This window comes from Diabrotica virgifera, chromosome 1 (genome assembly GCF_917563875.1).
Source record: "Diabrotica virgifera virgifera chromosome 1, PGI_DIABVI_V3a".
Classification (NCBI taxonomy): Eukaryota; Metazoa; Arthropoda; class Insecta; order Coleoptera; family Chrysomelidae; genus Diabrotica; species Diabrotica virgifera.
In genome coordinates, this window is record NC_065443.1 from 67,379,445 (window position 1) to 67,400,047 (window position 20,603).

General features: G+C 31.9%; 1 protein-coding gene across 1 annotated transcript in view; it reads left to right on the forward strand.

The window, feature by feature from the left end:
- The first annotated feature begins 326 nt into the window (after positions 1-326).
- The window catches only part of LOC114326976 (zinc finger protein 250-like), a 343,951-nt gene continuing 323,674 nt past the window's right edge, over positions 327-20,603 (forward strand). Inside the window, exon 1 of the mRNA XM_028275467.2 lies at positions 327-710. Coding sequence (XP_028131268.1) covers positions 519-710 — 192 coding nt within the window. The 5' untranslated portion in view covers positions 327-518. The remainder of the gene's footprint in view (positions 711-20,603) is intronic.

A 20,603-nucleotide genomic window follows, 5' to 3' on the forward strand; every position in this document is an offset into this window, starting at 1 on the left:
AAAGTAAAATACTAAAGTATTATAAGCATCGCAGATGCGTGTTCGAGAACATAATCAAGAAACTGACATCGGTAAAAAAGCTCGTCATTACTGCTCACGATCAAAATTACTGTATCATCCGAGTGATACATATTTTTTATAATATCCGGTCAGAACTACAAAGTCAACAAGAACTTGAAAATGTATATCGCACCGTACCGTAGAGGTACTGCGCGCTCGAGCACCGTCTTAAGTTTGCCAAGCACCTGCCATAAGAAGGAGACTGTACCTGTAGAACCACGTGTATGGGGAGGTGGGGATTAGCTAGACTCAAGATCTGAGGGTCAAGTTTAGTGCCTAGTTCAGTGCCACTCATGCAAGGCTGCGGCGGCCAATATATCAAAACAAATCGCGAAAAAAATCACGAGTATCACGAAAATTTAAAACAAAACAAATAAAAATAACACAAAAAAAAACTTTAAGTAATTAATATATTAGTGATTTTTTTGGACTGTATTATGTGCTAAGGACTTATCGAGATGGAAACGTGTGTACTGATCCCGCAGGAATTCAGCTTGTGCGTCAGGAGTGCAGGATTGGGTAGCAGAAGAGAGCCTGAGGTGTCGGTATGGTCGAATACTGAAATTTCGCAAGGGACTGTTTGTTATCCGTTTCAAGGGACAATTAGAATCGATAAGCTTGAAGTGTATGGACAATTAGAGGATGACGATGTAAGTACCAATTATTTTAAATTTAATTGTCAATGACAACAATCATATGCATGGAAACTACACAAATTGAATCAAATATTTACAGTTGTTTTGTATGTTCCTGAGAAAATTCTAAATATTCGTCTACTCTTCTTTATTTAGATTTTATAATAAAAAATACATATCTTAAATCTCAATTAATTGTACAATTCATTTTATGAATAATAGGTATAAATAATTGAAATTAAGAGATAGTGATTAAGCTATTAGATTTAATACAAAAAAATTAATAGTTATTTATGATATAAGTGTTAAAAGTACACGTTTAAGGCACGCATGTAAAAATTCACATGAGTGCCTTAAAAATCTACTTCTGAACACGCATAGCATACAATAATTTTTCTACAAAAGTAATTACAGGAGAATATCTACAAAAACTTTTACTTGAACTTGACTGACATTCCATTTTTATATTTTTTTGACATTACATCAAAATTGCCTATACGGTCAATACGAACTGCAGTGCCTTAAAAATATTTTAAAGCACTAGCATTTTTAACGCTCGTATGGAGTGCTAAAAATTGCATTTTTAACACGGTTGTAGAAAAAATAAATTTAAACAACGTTTTTTATCTGCTCTCTACTTTTAATCTTGTTAACAGTATTTTGGTGATAAGTTCCTGTAATGATTTTCTTTAAGGATAGCTTATTTGATTATATTAAATTAACTGTAACATGAAAGTCTCTATAAGAAAAATAGTGACAGGCAAATATTTACCTGTATTATCATCAATTGGATAGTTACTGATTTTTAGAAAATTATAAGGTAAACTGGGAAAACATAATATATCCCGAAAAACTAGTACTTATTTGAAAGTTTAATAATAATATTAAAAGCTATTCCACTACATTACATTAAATTTTGTTATATATTTTGCAATTTGAAAAGAAAGAAATAAGGGGAGCAGACTGCGCCAAAATTTTGTAATTTTACAAATTATCCTTCTACAATCTTTTGAATGTCTTGTGTAAATAATTTGTTTCGGTAAGAATATAGATTTACTTCAGTTTATTATACCGGTTGTTTTACTCTCTTGATAAATTCTTTAGTGTAAGTCATCTATTATTTATTAAATTCTAGTAAATAATTAGTTCCTTGGTAGAATTAATATTCAATGATTTTTTTTATTTAGTAGCCTAGATTTTTTACTTATTCGAAATAAATTGAGTAGGTACACATGGTTTTTTATATGTAATTCTTTCCAATTATTTATAATTGTTAGGTTTCGTTATAAATGCTATTCTACTATTTTTTTGATCTATATTATACTTTACAAATAATAAATATGTAGCATAGGTTAGATATTAATACTAGACTATAATTTAATCTAGTATTATGTCTCTGTTATTCTATTTTTTGTATCTGACGCTGGTTTTGTTTTAGTTTTTTTTTATCTAGTTCTACACTACATTTGAAAATTATTGATACACAGTTTTTATGACCAGCTAAGGCGCGTTTTAGCTGGTCATACAAACTATCGTGTTAGAAGCTCGTCAATATTCTGTTCGAAGTTTGTAGTGATGGTCATATTATTTTTAGAGATTATTGTAGAGCCAAGACAGGGCAGGAAGGTTTCAATATTGATCATTTTTCGGTTTTGAACAGTCGTTTATAACGACTGTTGAAATTTTTTGCCATAAAATATGTGCTATCAGGCATTTCCACATCAAGTATATATTTATTTTATTTATCAGTTAAATCCAGTGCAAAATATTTGTTGACAACATGCTATGATTGCTGCCGGTAATAACTTGATTGATTATTGTTACATATGATAGACTTTTTTGTAAAATGAATGTTATCTATTTTATCTTTAGTTATTTTATTACGTCTTATCCATGCTCATTTTCATTGTGGTTTCTTTTAATTAATGAGTTCATTACAAATAGACTTTTTTATTTCGGGTTTTTATTTATGATCTCACTTTTTTCAAATGTTAGCGATAACTAGTGTATACTTTTTTAAATTTCCGCCTTTTCTTCCAATTTCTGCTAAAACTAGAATGCTCCGTTCAATTCCTAAAATGTTTTCCAAGAGATGATTAATCCTTTCGCATTTAATTGCCTCCAGAATCCATACAGAGACTTTTTCCACGGTGGTATTAGATATTAAGCAGGATAAACTAGTTTTATAATATAAGTGAAACACTTAAACTATGGACAAAATATAAGTGAAATAAAGCGGCAAAGTTAGTAATCATGTTGATATATAAGTAATATATTCTTCTAGTTTTATGACCGTTATCGATTGTCGGATATCATGTTGGCTATTGGGTATATTGTGATTTTATTTACAGGAACCCTGAATAATGATGTAGGTACCCGATTTTACGTACCGTTATCTTATATTTTTGAGCTAAGATCTTCTACTAGGACTACGTTTCTCTTGGATCTTATAATAATGATGAGATGCAAACGTTGATATTTTTCAGGGTGTCTCATATTGTTTCAGTTTACGTTTCTTTATTAGATTGGCCAGTGGTATTGTTTGGTTCAGCCGTCTGAAGACCTCCTAATTTCTAACTCTGTCTACCCACTATTAGTAGTCTGTATACGTATACCCATAGGTACCTTAAAAGTTTCCAAGCGTTTAAGCATAACCTCCTCATGTGTCCACGCTTCCACTTCATACAGTGGCAGTGGAAAAGTACCTATAACAATATGTCATTCGAACGCGAAGGTAATATGGATTATGAGATTGATTGATTGACTAGCATTGATATTACTGCCGAGATACACGACTTTCTCCATTTTGTCCACTACTGCACATCCGACTTTTATACCGTCATCTTGTACGTAATTTTAACAGTGAGTTTTAATCCATGTCTGATTGATTTTTTTTATTAAATTTTGAATGTCTTCACTACAATTAGCCAGATAAGAGCTAAGGTTCTAATATTGTTCATATGTAGACATACACACGAATATCTTCTATTCTCTCCATTAAGGCTTCCTTAAATATTTCCTATGATTACAAGTTAAAGAACAGAGGCGAGAATATACAGCCTTGTCTCACTCCTTTTTTTATATAAATTTCATCCGGCAGTTTTTGTTTGACTTGTGTATTTTTGTTACTGGATGCCAGTATAGATTCGTAAATCTTTATCGTCCAACTTTTTTGCCACCAGCTGTTTTTAATTTTTTTTCTAGCACTTTGTTATGTCGCACCTTACCAAAAGACTTCTCAAAATCAATTGCGCGGATGTATACATTTGATATACATATAATATACCTATATAGTCCGTCCGCTATAACTTTTCCCATGCGATACGATTCATTTTCAATCAAATTAAGTCAAAACAGAAAGTGAAACGTACGCCGATGTGTGTAGTATACAGGGTGTCCCAGACTAATTTACCCACGCTATATCTCTTAAACAAAGAGAGATTTTCGAATGGGACAAAAACTGATCTATTCTACTTGTAATACACTTTAATGCGGCGTACAAAAAAATCATCCCCTAAATATTCATCCCTTAGTTACAACCCCTAACTTTAATTTTTTTAATAGCACCCTATATATTTTTTTATAGTTTTGGATGTGGTCTTCTATCGTCTATTCAACACATTTTTTGAAAATAAAATCTGTTTGTAAATAACCAAGAAAATATCAGTTTAGTTTTGTTAATTATGTGTCCCAGACTAATTTATACAGGCTATATTTCTTAAACGAATAGAGATTTTCGAATGGGACAAAAACTGATCTGTTACATTTGTAATACACTTTAATATGGCGTAGAAAAAAATTATCCCCTAAATATTCATCCCTTAGTTACAACCCCTGACTTTTTTTTAAATAGCACCCGTAAGTTAGGGATGAATTTTTTCTATGCCATATGAACGTGTATTACAAATGGAATAGATCAGTTTTTGTCCCATTCGAAAATCTCTATTCGTTTAAGAAATATAGCCTGGATAAATTAGTCTGGGACACACAATTAACAAAAATAAACTGATAGTTTCTTGGTTATTTACGAACCGATTTTTTTTTAAATAATGTGTTGAATAGACGATAAAATACCACACCCAAAACTATAAAAAAATATACAGGTTGCTATTAAAAAAATTAAAGTTAGGGGTTGTAACTAAGGGATGAATATTTAGGGGATGATTTTTTTGTACGCCATATTAAAGTGTATTACAAGTAGATTAGATCACTTTTTGTCCCATTCGAAGATCTCTCTTTGTTTAAGAGATATAGCGTGGGTAAATTAGTCTGGGACACCCTGTATAGTATACAGTATAAAAAATGTATATATACATCGACGTTCGTTTCAATTTATGTTTTGACTTAATTTTATTGAAAATGAATCGTACCGCATGGGAAAAGTTATAGTGGACGGACTATATCTCTGCATCTTTGTATCAGTACTTGGATACTAAACAGGGATTCTCTCGTATCCAAATCACTCAAAAATCCGAATCGAGTACTGCTAATTCTCTCCTTTAATATCCTATATAATTTGCTGTGTATTACTCACTGGAAAATCTTCAAAATGTGACTCATCAGACGTAGTGCCCGATAATCACTGCATGTCTTCTTCTTCTTTTAATAGGACTTTGTCCTGTTTCTTCTGTTACAGTCTCTGGAGTCTCTGCTGCGATTTGGAGCTCCAGCTCTCTTACCATCGTTTTCTGGGTCTTCCTATGGGTCGCTTGGTGTTGTGCTTCTGTATCTTCGCCCATTTTGCAATACGTTCATGTTCCATCCGATCTACGTGGTCATCTCACTACGTCTACTAGCTCTCTCAATGTGTCTTCGTTTCGTATTATATCTCAGAGTATGTGCATGTCTTTGAACGATATTTCTTTGGCATTGTGAAATTGTGACAAATGTCGACTTAAGCCAATCAGTAATATACAAGTGTCATAAATACCACACATTGCTTTAATCCCATTTTCACCCAAAAACTTTAGTATTTAGGTTCTCACTTCACCGGGACCAAGTGCTTTTCCATCGTTTGTCGTTTGTATTGCCATCACTGTTATATATCGATCTGACGATCTGTTATGGTAATCGTTGTATTCGTCTGCTCTTTCATATTCAAATAATTCAAAAATGTAGATTTTCCATTCTTTTAATTGTTCATTGATATCTAATTATTCTTTGTCCACTTTGGTCTGTCTTTTGACAGAGAAATACACTGAAAATAAGGTTTATTATAATGATTTACCAATTATAAGTTATGTATGTTTTCTTACCACATTCCTTTTGTTTTGCCATTTTTTTTGCATTTTTTAGCACATTTATTTTTCTTATTCCTTTTTCACACTTTTTTTACTTCTTTATTATTTAGATTTTCCTACGCGTTTTAGAAAATTTTGTTTTTTATTATTTCTTTATTTTATTCATTCTTTTTATTACCTAATACTTGTTCTCCATTTTTTCCATGTTTTTTAATATCTCTGTTCAGTGCCGCGCTAGCACGTGGTAGCGCCTGTGGCCTGTGTGCAAAACACTTAATGGAGCCCAAAATTGTTATTGGTTTGAGGGTTAAAATCCCCTCCAGGGCATATGAAAAATATATAAAGAAAAGTAAGAATATGTAACTTGTCTTTCACAAGCAATACAAAAAAGTTCGGTGCCGAAGCCAACACCCCCAGAAGCAAATACTAGGTGCGTTACTGATTGTAACCAAACAAAAATAACTAAAAATTCTCACACATTCAACCGGAAAATTAAGTTAGTTAAAATAATTAAATAAAAATAAATCTTTGGCGTAATCACATAAAAAACTAAAGATATAGGTAAACATGAAATAGCTATTTTATAAAAAAAATTTTGCGCCTTCCGTTCGCAAAATCTTTTTATAATATGGTGAATATCAATTTTCATTTAATACTGACGACTCTATATAGTAGATACATTTTATAAAAATTAAGTTCAATTTAGAAAAAGATCGTTCAGCAGTGGCGTTAGATATGGGCAGACTGAGCAAAATGTGAAGAGCTATTGTTAAATTTGGGTAAACTGCAGTAAATTCGTTTAAAAATATAAATTTTGAAATTTTACAAACAAAAAAGTTTTAAATGTGAGTTTTCTGTAATGTTGTTCAAATTATATAAACATCTGAAACAATCAACATGATTTTCCAATAAGGAAAATCTTTCATTGACTGTAATCAATGCTTGGTCGAGAACACAATAAAAGAAATGAACTGTGTATGACATTTTAGGATCCAAAAGCAGTTCGTCTTTATGTTCGTAATAGAACTGTCTGCATGCTTTTATTCCGACGCCGTAGCTGTGGCTGGTTGAAATCTGAGCTCCACATTAAGTTTCTCTGCAGTTTCATTTGTTGTGTTAATAACAAAATTAAATTTGCTATCTGTCCGAAACCCGAGCAAGGATTGTTTTAACTCTTATAAAGCATTTAACGCAGGCTGCATATTCATTGTTTTTGATTGTAAAGTTTTGCTAACGAAGTTAACTTTCATCAGAACTTCATACCATATCATATATGTGGACTGAGAAAATGAATGTAAATGTGGATATTTTATCTCCTAAACATCTAGCTTGATATTTTGAATCAAGATCAGATTTATCTGAATGTGTTATATCACATAAAGCATCATAAATTTCTGCCACATTTTTGTACAATGGCTTTAAAGCATAAATTCTGCTGGACCGGTGGCTTGGTGGCTGCATGTCTGTACAGGATTTTTTGTTTATGCACATTGTATAAATCAATACGTAATTTGCTTACTTTTGAAGTTGAGTTATATAGGGTAGCAAGGTCGGTAAATGGGTAAGTCTTGTTTTTACCGGCGTAAAATTTTTTTAACAACTCTAGTGTCGCCCCTTAATTGCTGGCGCCTGTGTGCGCCGCACACATTGGACACGTGGACGGCGCGGCCCTGTCTCTGTTGTTATTTTATCCACTCCAGGAGCTCTTACATACTTCAACGTCTTTATTGTTTCTACTAGTTCTTCTTCTTTTATTGAGTGTTCTGTGTTATCTTCCAATGCTTCTAATATATTATTTTCTTCTTCGTTAATGGGTTAATGTCGCCTTGGTTTATATCTGTTAATAGTTCTTCAAAGTGTACATAATTCTATGCGAATGGAAAAAGTATCTAAACTATAGTTTTTTGGTAGGTACATTCGAACGAAAACCATTATAATTATAATTATACATTATCATTATAATATATAGTATACTTACAATTATAAGTTTTTATAATTCTATTTTATGATATAATCTTAACTGCATCTATTATAGCGAGAGTTTGAAGATTTTATTACACATTTTAAAACAAAAAACTATATTTTCAGTATTTTTGTGCATTCTTGGGATTGCCTTATGTATCATGTATTTGATCACATTAATCACCTTTGACAAAACAACATCAATCGAATAAGTAATAACGGGACGTGATTGGACTTTATATTAGGTACTTACACTTTTTCATCAGAAATGGTTTTCTTGTTAGTACGTTTGTCTCAAATAATGGGGAAAACTATTATAATAACTTTTCGGCCAATATCTACGTATTTTTATGCACCAAAAATCTTTTTTTTAAACCCTTTTCTTTACTTCAATAGTTTGCATCAAATCTTTAGACGTTAATTTGACTGACTTTTCTTCAATACAAATGAATGAAAATTTGCAAACATATGCATTCGCGGGAACAATACACGAATAGTAAATAATTTTTTTTATGTTTATTAATTGTTTAAATAAAAAAAAGATTTTAATGGAAAATGCTTAAATTCTCTTGTTTTTTACAATGTAGAAACTTGAAACTTTTACGGATTGTAGCTAATGATATGAACTATACATAATTCCACTTTCTACGTTAATTGTTTACGTTCTGCTTCATAAATAAACAATAAAGTTTATATAATATACGAAACAAAATTTCAACCTAAACTCGAATTCAAAAAATTCGTGTTTTTATCGTAGTCTTAGAAAAACCACCGGTAGAGACGTTTTGTGCTACAATTAACATTAGAATTCGTTTTGTCGTATTAATTAATTAAACGCTTTTCTTTAGTTCAATCGTTTGGGTCAAATCTTTGGACGTTAATTTTACTGCCTTTTTTCAATGCAAATGACTAAAAATTTGCAGACATATGCATTCGCGGGAACAATACACGAATAGTCATTAAAAAATGTTTTTGTTTATTAATTGATTAAATAAAAATATGATTTTAACGGAAAATGCTTAAATTCTGTTGTTTTTTACAATGAAGAAACTTGAAACTTTTACAGATTGTAGCTAATTATATGAACTATACATAATTTCACTTTTTACGTTAATTGTTTACGTTATGCTTCATAAATAAACAATAAAATTTCAAATTTTTTGCCGATTCCGACTACTTTTCATGTTTGTACATCATATGTTTTATACATATTTTAATAAACATGACGATATATTTTAATGTTTGAACAGTGTAAGACTAAAAAGTAAAAAATCAAAAAATATGAAAAAATGTGACCAAAATTAAACATATTAAAGAAACGCTTTTCTTAAAATATTTTTTTTTAATATTTTTTTTATTATATCGTAAAGGAAAACATCAAAAACTACGAAGTTATTGATTTTCATAGAATACTGTAAACATAACATGCTTCGATTTAACATCAGTTTCATTAAAATAGTCATTTTAAATAAGCATTTTATATTTAATATGGAAAGCAATTTGTAATACTCCCCTACGGGATATTTATTACTGAATTTTCTACCCACTATGTTCCCCTTAGGGCTTAATATTTGCCAATATCGGTTGAGATATTGGCAGCTCCTAGTAATGAGTAAAACAAGAACAAGACCAAGACCAGGCTAGTCTTGGTCTTGGTCTTGTTCTTGCAAGCTTGCTCTTGGTCTTGGTCTTGCAGCTAAAAGGCAGTCTTGGTCTTGGTCTTGGTCTTGCACTAGCCGGTCTTGTTCTTGGTCTTGGTCTTGCTGCAAGAGTCTTGCTGGTCTTGCTTTTTTGGTAGTAATCATTTGAACCAAACAATTTCGAATTAAATGTACATTGAAATAAATAAAGATGTGAAGAATGAAACTATTTTTTGCTTTAAAATTTTAACAGAATGTAGAATGTAGTTTCAAACGGATACCAATTTTAACATTATACACTCACCTAATGACCTAATTATTTCTCTCTATATAAAGAGATTAGAGTATATTTTTATAATGGTAATGTTTATCAGTAGGAAAAACCTGCATTTACAACCCTTGTTGCAATTGCCGGCCTTCGGTTTTGTCACGTTGTGTTTTGCATGCTGTCGATACCTGCCGCCCGCCTTCAGACCACGTGTTGAATCTGGATTATTGTTTATTGCCCCTGTATTTTAATAAAATGTTAAAGAAAAAGAGCTTCTTAAAGGTGCCACAAATGGTCGGGGACCCTCAATTCACAGATTTTACGAAAGGGGATAAACGGTTTATAGTTGTTAACATATAATCATCTACTCCTTTCACTCGAACACTGTAGTATTTATCCTACGAGGGTCAAATTTAAGAACATAAATTAAATTTTTTTAAGAGAACACAAAAATCAAATATTTTTTACTCTATTTAATCCTTATTTAATATAATTAACTTTTTTTATAAACTAACTAAAACATACTTTTTAGTAAATACGTACATATTTACCATACGTATTTCTATACCTAATACTATAACATAATAACTAAACCTAATGGGGAGTTATAAACGCTTAATTCTGTAATTTGTTATCTTGCAGTTCTTTAATTTTATTTAAACTACATTGCTCTCGTAACACGAGTTACTCGCACTTTTTATTTTCACATATTTTTGGATTGAATACCCATTATGACATTTAAAAAGTTGAAAATATTCGGATGTGGGTAGTAAAAACTAGAATTGAAAACACACTGAAATGATGCGCATGCATTTCAAGTGCGGCACATACTATTTGTAGTACTGGCCCTTTCTGGGGAAAACCTAGATTCTTCCAAATAGTTTTCAACTATGAAATCAGTAAAATTCTTTACGCGTTTGTCATCCGGGATTTTCACAAATAATTCAACTTCCAACTTTCGTTGATTGTAAAAAATTAATCCAAAAAATAATTTTAAAAATTTCCCAGTATCGGAATTTTTGTCATTATATTCAGAAACTGAACCTAAGCTTTGGATTTTGCGATACCAAGCTTGACATATATAGCTTGATATTTTTTGTATTAATTTTAAATTTAACTACCTACATTTTTCCTCGATTATGCGAAAAGAATTTAAATAAGTGTCAGTATTTTTATTAGACAAAAAAGCGAAAACTACTGGTACATAAAAACCGTTTTTAATTGCATTTTTTTTAATGGATTACCCTATCTATAATTACATTTTTTTGTCTTACAAGTAATTTCAATTGTCCTTGAACTGTCGCCGTTTGAAAACTTGCCTTCTGGATGCTTTGAAGGTTGAGAAAATGCAAACCGTTTGACTTAATCAAAACGACTTAAAAATATAACCAAAATATTATGTATTTTAAAAATTCGATATTGTTTAAGGTTTCTTACAATGTCAGTATATATTATTGAACTAAAAAAATAAAGTTAAATAATAAAAACCAATTTTTCTCAAAAAAGTGCAAGAGTCTTGCAGGTTGGTCTTGGTCTTGCGTGGTCTTGCAAGGTTCGGTCTTGGTCTTGGTCTTGTTCTTGCAAGCTTGGTCTTGGTCTTGGTCTTGCTGCAAGACCAAGACCAAGACCGCAAGACCAAGACCAGTCTCGCTCATCACTAGCAGCTCCTATCTATCAAATTAACCTTCTTCGGTCCATCTTTGGACATAGGCCTCCTCAATACTTTTCCATTCTTTTCTATCTGTCGCTACATTCATCCACCTAGGAGATAGAGCCCTCATAGAGCCCGCGTGCTTTTTGATATCATCTGCCTATATCTCATTTGGAGCCTTCCTCTGTCTCGTCTATATTCCCACAGTCTCTAATTCAGAAGAGACCTCTTCTGAGAGCTCGAATAAGACTCTGTCTATTGAGCTCATTTGAGAGCTCAATCTTCTTCTTCTTTTGCCCTTTAATTCGTCCAATTCTGAACATAGGCTTCCCCCAGTTTCCTCCATTCGCTTCTGTTTAGTGCTTTCTGTTTCCAGTGCGTTCCTCCTATCTTTTTAATGTCGTCTCCCCATCTCATCTGGGGTCGTCCTCTTGCTCTCTTTCCTGTCCATGGTCTCCATTGTTGTATCGTGCTATTCCACCTATTGTCCGTTTGTCTAGCGTTATGACCTGCGAAGCTCCATTTTAGCCTGGTTATATGTTGACCTGCGTCTTTGACTTTTGTTCTATTTCTGACCCAGTTGTTTTGCTTTTTGTCTGTCAATTTTACTCCTAACATTGCTCTCTCCATGGCTCTTTGTGTCTTTATTATTTTATCCATGTTTGCCTTGGTCAAGGTCCATGTTTGGCATGCGTATGTGAGAATTGGGAGTATGCACTGGTCAAACACTCTTGTTTTTAAGTATTGTTGTATTTTTTTATTCTTTAGGACCCATTTTAATTTTCCAAATCCTGTTCAAGCTAATCTGACCCTTCTTTTTACCTCCGCTGTTTGGTTTTCCTTATTTATTTTTATAATCTGTCCCAAATATATATAATCATTAACCGCTTCTATTGTGGTGTCTTTTAGTAGAGAGAGCTCAATAGACAGAGTCTTATTGAGCTCTCAAATGCTTGCTTACCAGTTATATACAGTTAATTTCTATTCCCTATTGTTTTTATTTGTTTTTATAAATTTTTAATTTTTGGTATTCAATTTGAAGCCACATTCCTTACTGATTATGCTATTTTATTTTTCATATTCATGATAATTTTAACATTAAATCTTATGAACAATTTCTTTCTCTAAATCTCTTTAGTTAAAGTGTATTCAAATGTATCTATTTCTGGTCTATTTTATCTACATTGTGAGAAAAATAAATCCTGTACAAAATATGTTACAGACTAACTGTAAACCTATCTCTTAAAAGTTACCTCTCAGGCGCTTATCTCTCCAACTGATATTGACAAGTAGTTTTATTACCATTTAAATTTTTAATTTAACATAACATTAGCATTTAAACGATAAACGATATTAATATCAAAAAATTTCCATACTGATTCGACGGCATCTAATTATGGGAATAATCCCATGCAATATTGGAGCAAAGTGTAGGATTAGTTTTTGGAATCTTTCTAGTTTAACTTGTTTACATCACCTAATAACCGCAAATTAAAGCTGTGATCATAAATTCTAGCTAAATGTTTACCGGTAGCTTCGGACGATATAAAAATGTCACCTGTCTTCCTTATATAGACTTGTGGGGGAAATAGGAACATATATTCGTAGAATCATTATTTTTTTAGTATTTCACAAGCATCCAAGAATTTGAAAGTCTCATCTGATCTCATTTATAACAAAACATTTATTATTTATTAATTAAGCTCAACAGGCCTTGTAGATCTAGGACTAAAACGTTTACATTTCTGATTATGTACATTTTATTTTACTCTCATATTTAATTTCACTTCAATCTTTTTATAAACTCCTTCACTACTTCCCTCCATATCCTTCTGTCCAATGGTAGTTCTTTCCATCTCTCAATGTTACTTTTCTTCAGGTCTTCGTACACACTGTGTTCCATCTTTTTCTTGTCCTGCCATCTCCATCCTGCGTTCCATCTTTCTTTTGTATTTGTCTTCGAGAGAGTACCATTTTTGGCATTCTTTGATTTTCCATTCTTTCGATGTGCCCCAAATTTCGTATTCTCTGTAATTTACTTGTCCGTTATCGTTGGCTCTTTATATAGTATGTAGTTCTTCCAATTCTTTATTGGTTCTACTTCGCCACTGACTTCTACACTTTCACACCTCCATATATATTGCCCTTTGCATTTTCCTCTCCCATCTTTCTAAAAGGCCTGTTTCTGACTTTTTCAGCACCGATATTTAGCATGCTGTAGGTCTGATAACTGTATTGTAAATTCTGATTTTAGTTTTTCTGGAGACGTATTTTGATTTCATTAATGTTCGTTATGCTCCATAGTTTTTATTTCCTTTAGGTATTCTTGCCTTTATCTTCTTCTTATGACCATTTTCATCTATTTTGACTCCCATGTAATTAATTTATTTGGCTCCTTTGAACGAGTATATTTTTTCTCCCTCTATTTGTAATATATTCTACCTAACGTCCTTTTAAAGAGGAAGAATAGTTTTTAGGAATATAAATAGAAGTTTTTTCTGTGAAGCAATGCCTATACCTATATGTATCCCCGTGGAAAAAAGTTATGGGACAAAAAACAAAATTGCTTTCTTTCGTGTTATTTTGCCTTTTTTGAATACATTTTTGAAAAAAAAATATTTTTTACTTTAAAAGGTGATATTTCGATAGCAAATTTAATCTGGAATAATTTTTCTGTAGGCATGTTTGAACCAAAAGTGCATAGATATTACCCTAATGTACCTTGTGCCTAGGGACTAATTCACCTCTTCCTCAAAAAACGCACCACTTTAAATGGTAGCACTCTGCGGTTTTATCATATTTAGAGGTCCATTGACCATATGAAACAATAAAACCCCGTTAACTTTGTAGTTCCTTTTAGCTCTCTTGTTTTGAACATAATCAGTAGCATTAGTTGAACCGAGATCAACCAATTGATTAATATTTAATTTAAAAAAATAGAATAAAAAACATTTTCCCATATAAACATTCAACCGTAAATACTCCTCAGTTGCTCCTACTTCCAAACCGAAATAAATTTACATAAACACTTAATTACACCAAAAACTATCTTAGAACGAGTGAATTAATTACTCTAGAGGACGGTTTCATTAAAACATTTGACGTTATTCGGTGATTCTTTATGGTAATACATCTGATAAATCACCAACGTTCCTGCAGAAAAACATCCATTATAGAAACTAGTCAAATTTATTGAAATGATCTTTTCTGTGAGAGCGGAAATGACATCGATCGAATTTTGAAAACAAAACTGGATTCATATATTAAGGAATTGAGTTATTTTTGATACAGAACCGTATTAAAAATATTCATATAGATAAGAGGTTTTAATATTAAAATTTATTATAGTTATTTAAGAGTTGCTGGTTTAAGGTTACTATAAGGGTCGATTTCTCATACCTGCGTTAATCTATAGTTCAATTGACTGATGTTCATCCTTGAACTTAGGTTTTGTTTGGAAATGCAATTCTCAGTGTTAGTTCACGTTCTACAGCTTCCGAGAAATGCCAATAGATGGTAAAAGGTAAAAAACTATCGCCATTTCGTATGACCCTTTTTATGCTGTTTATGTAACCGAAAAACCGTAATATTACAATATACAAAGAAATTATGACATGTGTTTCTTCTACCATGTATTTTAACAGACTAAATATCGAACGCAGAACTAACACACAGTTCTGCCATTCACATACCTTGTATGTAATATGATACTTTTATGCAATTGTAGGTAAGAGTGTATCGGCCTAATGCATTCGGAGAATCGGCCCGCCCACTAAGACTGCGTGTGTCCATTCTAACACTAATAAAAATACCTAATAATTTATAGTTGAATATATTCTAACATTATCGTTATGCTTAATATAATATAATAAGTTATATTTATATTATGACAGCGTTTTATGTTATGTTGCAATAATACAACGCATGCGTAATCCTTGAAATTATCTGAACTCGGTTCTGAACGCCCGAATTTCATCGTTCAAGCTGAACGTAGTTTAAACTGCCATAGTCATTGTGTAATTGTAGTCGTAATTTCCTAACACAATCATAAGAGCAGCAGAATTTATTGTCATAAGAGCAGCATGTTTACAGTTCAGATACATAATATCCATAACTATATTCTTATTTTTATAGTGCCGACTCCACTAATTAAGATTGATATTCGGCTTTTATGTTCGACATTTCTTGAAAAGTGGCTGTCTTTAAACCGCGCAGTCGCGAATATTTTTCAGCCAGGACGTTTGTCATCTACCAGAACCCTTTTTCTCTTGATTTTATCCTTTGTCACCTCTACCAGCTCGTACATATTATTTATAAGTATGTGTCCCAAATATCCTGTCTTTCTCCTGTTAATGGGAATCAAAAGTTCTGTCTCTTCCCTTTCTGTGCAACACTGTTTTGTTCCTAATATGATCTCTCCATGTTATTTTTAAACGTCTCCTAAAAAGTCACATCTCAAAAGATTCCAACCTTGTCATTAAGTCAACATTTAGCTTCGGCGCCATAAAGAAGAATATAGTGGATATAACATTTTACCATCCGATATCAGATTTGCAGATTGAGTCTTTGGTTACTCAGAAATTTCCTCATCTTAAAAATATTTCCTCATCTTAAAAAAAACTGCTTTTGTGTGCACTATTCTTGATCACGTTTCTAATTCCAGATTTAGATCTTCAGCAATTCAGACTCCTAAGTATTTCATTTTGTCTACTTGTTCAATATCTTTATATTTTATCTAGATCTTTGTTATGATTTTACTCCGCTTATTGATAACCATGGTTTTTATTTTAAGTTTGTTGTTGAGCCAAACCGTTTTCCAGTATTGCACATTTTGTTTTAGCGTCTAAAGGTCCTTATTATTTTCAGTGTTAATGACTGTATAGTCAGCATAACGAATGTTATTTATAGTTTCACCATGATCTCTTTTGTACAGTATTCAAGTTTTTTGATAAATAAATCTTCGAACATCAAATTTTCAACAAACATACTTTGCCTTCTAGACAATACTAGGACGGGTGTGTTGGGGTCTATACTATCAACTCTTGTATTCATCTGGTTATCCTATTTATCTAGTATTAGCTTGATTGGAGGGGCTTGGACACGAGTAGGGGCCTTTCATTATTGCACTAAGAAAGACTTGGTGGGGAATCACTATTGGTTAGGAAATATTAAGATGGTATGACTAGCTATATGTATAGTAGGTGAGCCTTGGATGCTAAATTTGCAGTTACTAAAGCGTCCTGGGGACCTATTGGGTTATGAAGAATAGGTCGTAAAACCAAAAGAAGTTTTCCATTAACCAAATCAAAGTTGAGTTTTCCATTTTAGCACGGACACAAAACCTAGGCATGGGATAAAACAGTTTATTTGAAGAAAGTGTATTTTTTTGTTCTTCCTAATGACGGCATATATTCGTTTTTGTAAAATATTTAATTATAGTAATTTCCACATACTAACATATTTCTCAAATTGGGCTCTGTACCGCCATTCTTTAATATATTACGAATATGTGTGCCAAATATCTCGACAAAATAAGTATTCAAAATTAAAGCTGCAATCTTGGAACGCGTTTTCCGTCTTGATGACGCGCTTAATAATAATATATTCATTTCTCGGAGTACTAAAGATGCGTAAAAAATTGTTATGAAAACATTTTCCACCGTTTTCATATATCCCTAAATTAAATTTTATTCGCGATGAATTGTTAACAATAAAACAATGGGAACTCTCACAATAATAAAAGTGAGAACCCACATTTTTTTCTTAATGAACTATGTTGTCGTGAAGGTTATGGTGTAAATATTACGATTCATTAGCATAGTAGTTGTTGTAGTGAGGATTATGAAGAATAATTCATGGTAAACAGTATATACTTAAATTATTAATCACTTTTTGAATGGTAAAATATGTATAGTAATAATAAAACATTAAAAACGTTTGTTTTCTATACTTCCACAAAATTTATTAAGTACAACTATGTGACTACAGCTGTTTCGGCAGAGTGCCTTTCTCAAGTGATTTAGATTACTATTTGTTTGTCTTTTTAAAGTCTTTAACTGAAGAGGTTGAGGAGTGCTAATAAAGATAGCTTAAGGCCTTTATTTTGAATATGCAGAATTTGAAACTGTTCATTAAAACAATGATTTTGATCTAGAATCTAAAAGATGAACTGCGTATGTAGAAGTGTCTCTTTTTCTATTGTTGAAAGCCCTTTTGTGTTCTGCTATCCGTTTGTCAAAGGTTCTGCCAGTTTGACCGATGTAAGTTTTCGGACAGTCACCACAAGTTAGTTTGTAAACACCACTCTGTAGTTGTTTTCTCTTTCGGCTCTTATTGTTCTTAATATATTTGCTTAAGTTGTTGTTAGTTCTTAAAGCTGGTGTTATCTATTTCTTTTTTATCTATCTGGCTATTTTTGTTGATATTTTGCCAGTATAATAATATGTGATAGAGCAGAAGGTACTGGGTTCTTTCTGTGGTGGTGGATAGACTAAGTTCAGGGCTTTCTTATGGAGTTTTTGGTTTAAAATTTTGTTAACTGTTTGTTCGTTATAGCCATTGTTTACTGCCATTGTTTAGCCATTGTTTAGCCATTGTTTAGCCAGAACAATAAGAGCCGAAAGAAAAAACAACTAGAGTGGTGTTTATAAACTAACTTGTGGTGACTGTCCGAAAACTTATATCGGTCAAACTGGCAGAACCTTTGACAAACGGATAGCAGAATACAAAAGGGCTTTCAACAATAGAAAAACAGACACTTCTACATACGCACTTCACCTTCTAGATCATAATCATTCTTTTAATGGACAGTTTCAAATTCTGCATATTCAAAATAAAGACCTTAAGCTATCTTTATTAGAATCTATGGAAATTAATAAATTGAAAAATACAGATATAATTCTGAATGACCAACTCGAAACAAACAGCTCCCCACTCCTCAACCTCTTCTATTTTAAGCTGGTTTTATACAATTTGGTATCGTTTTTTTTATTATTTCATCCACGATCAGGTTGAACAATATAGAGAGCTCAGGGAATTCCTCTGTAGCATCCCATTGCCAGACTCAATTGGGTCAATTTTGTCAAATAAGTTTAATTTCTCTAGATTCAATTGAGTCGGTTAGTTCCACTTTTACTTTTATTGTGTTGTTCAGGTCGATATTTTCAATCGTTTTGATTATTCCCCCTCTTATATACAATAAGTGGATATTGTCATTTAATTTAACCCTGTCAAATGCCTTCTTAAGGTCCACAAAACAAATATGTCAGTTTGTTGTCTTCTGTGAATGCAAAAGTGATTGTTCTAATATCATATTTTTAAGTAAGTACATCTTATTCTTTCGTTTTCGTGCTACAACAATTGGTTATTTTGTTATTTTAATAAGGATAATGATGATATCGGTTTTCAAAATCTTAATTTATCTGTCAACAAATTGTCTCATAATTTCTAATTAAATTAAATTAATTACTTATATTATAAACTAATAATTTTTAGAAGGTCATCTGGTTTCTTTTTTCTAAAAGTTTTTAAGTATGTTTTGCTAAGAAAGGTTGAATATTTAAATTAAAATCTTGTATTTGATCAATAAATTAAACGATTTCTTGGGTTGCTTTACGATGTCTAAACAAATTACAAGTTATTGGCATTTATTGCCTCGTATTTTGTATAAACAAAATTAACTTAATAGTAATTTATGCATTAAGTAGTAAGTATCTACATACTTTTTTCACGAATGAGGAAAGTTGGCCGAAGTAGCCTCAAGCGGGTGCGGTAATTTCATGAGTGAAAAAAGACACTACGTATGCAATAGTTTTTTTTATAAAGATCTTGTTTTCTATATCTAAAAGTTTCTTTTTATATACATAAATCTTATCATCTACGATAATCTCTAGCTATCTCTAATACATATTAAGAAACTCCGCAAAATGTGTGAATCAAAAATATTGAAAATATAATATTGCAAATGTTTTTCACTTCTTAGATTGAGTATGCGGCGAATTTTCCTTTAAGAAATCGGAAATTAAGACAATATCTTTTAGTTGCCTTTAGTTGAATGTAATTAAGATGTTTGGCAATATTTATGGTAGGGGAGAACAAGCGGAGATTTTTGCAGTTACTCGAACGCGTCAGATTAGCATATGGGGAGAAACCTGGTACCCTGCAGATGTACTTCTACCATATATTGGCTCTTAACACAGGGAGTTCGTTAAGGGGGGCCCGAAAAAAAATCTATCCTTAATAAACTCGAAATTGTCAGATTAAGATAAGGTAAGTAATATTTCAGCCGGGCGTAAGGAAATGGGTGAGTCCCAAAGTTTCACAAGAAAAAATCGAATATTTCGCGAAATGAATGACAGATCGAAAAACTAAAAAATATGTGCTCAATATTTTTTAAAAATCTATCGAATGATACCAAACACGACTTTCCACGGAGAGGGGTGGGGGTAAATTTAATATTTTAAATACGAATCCCGCGATATTTCGCGAAATGAACATCAGATCGAAAAATTGCAAAGTACACTTATTCAATATTTTTGAAAAATCTATCGAATGGCACCAAACACGACCCCCCCGGAGGTGAGGTGGGGGGTTACTTTAAAATCTCCACCCAGTGAGGTGGGGGGTTACTTTAAAATCTCCACCCGTTACCATTCGGAGCCCCCATTTTTTATTACAGATTTGGAATCCTTACGTAAAATTAAGTAACTTTTATTCAAAACATGTTTTCGAATTATGAATAGATGTCGTTATAATCGAAAAAGACGATTGTTGGAAATGGAAAATTAAATTAAAAATGGAAAGTCCCCACTAAAATGGAAAACTTTACTTAGGTAACTTTTTTGGTTTTAGGACCTTCTCTTTACAACCCAATAGGTCCCCAAAGTGCTCGAGTGATTGCACATTTAGCATACTTTGCTCCCCTACTATTAAAAAATAAACCACAATAATTATGAAATAAATTATGAAATTAAAATTTTGAGTATACACATTTTGAATCTAAGTACTTGAAAGCCAACCAAAACTCTGTATGTAGGAGAGCAAACTGTGGTGAATATATTTTCAATTTTGGAACAGAGAAGCCTGCTGATTTTGGCTGTGTTTTTGTGTTTTTTTTATGTTGTGCGTACCACCGCAAATAATGATTAT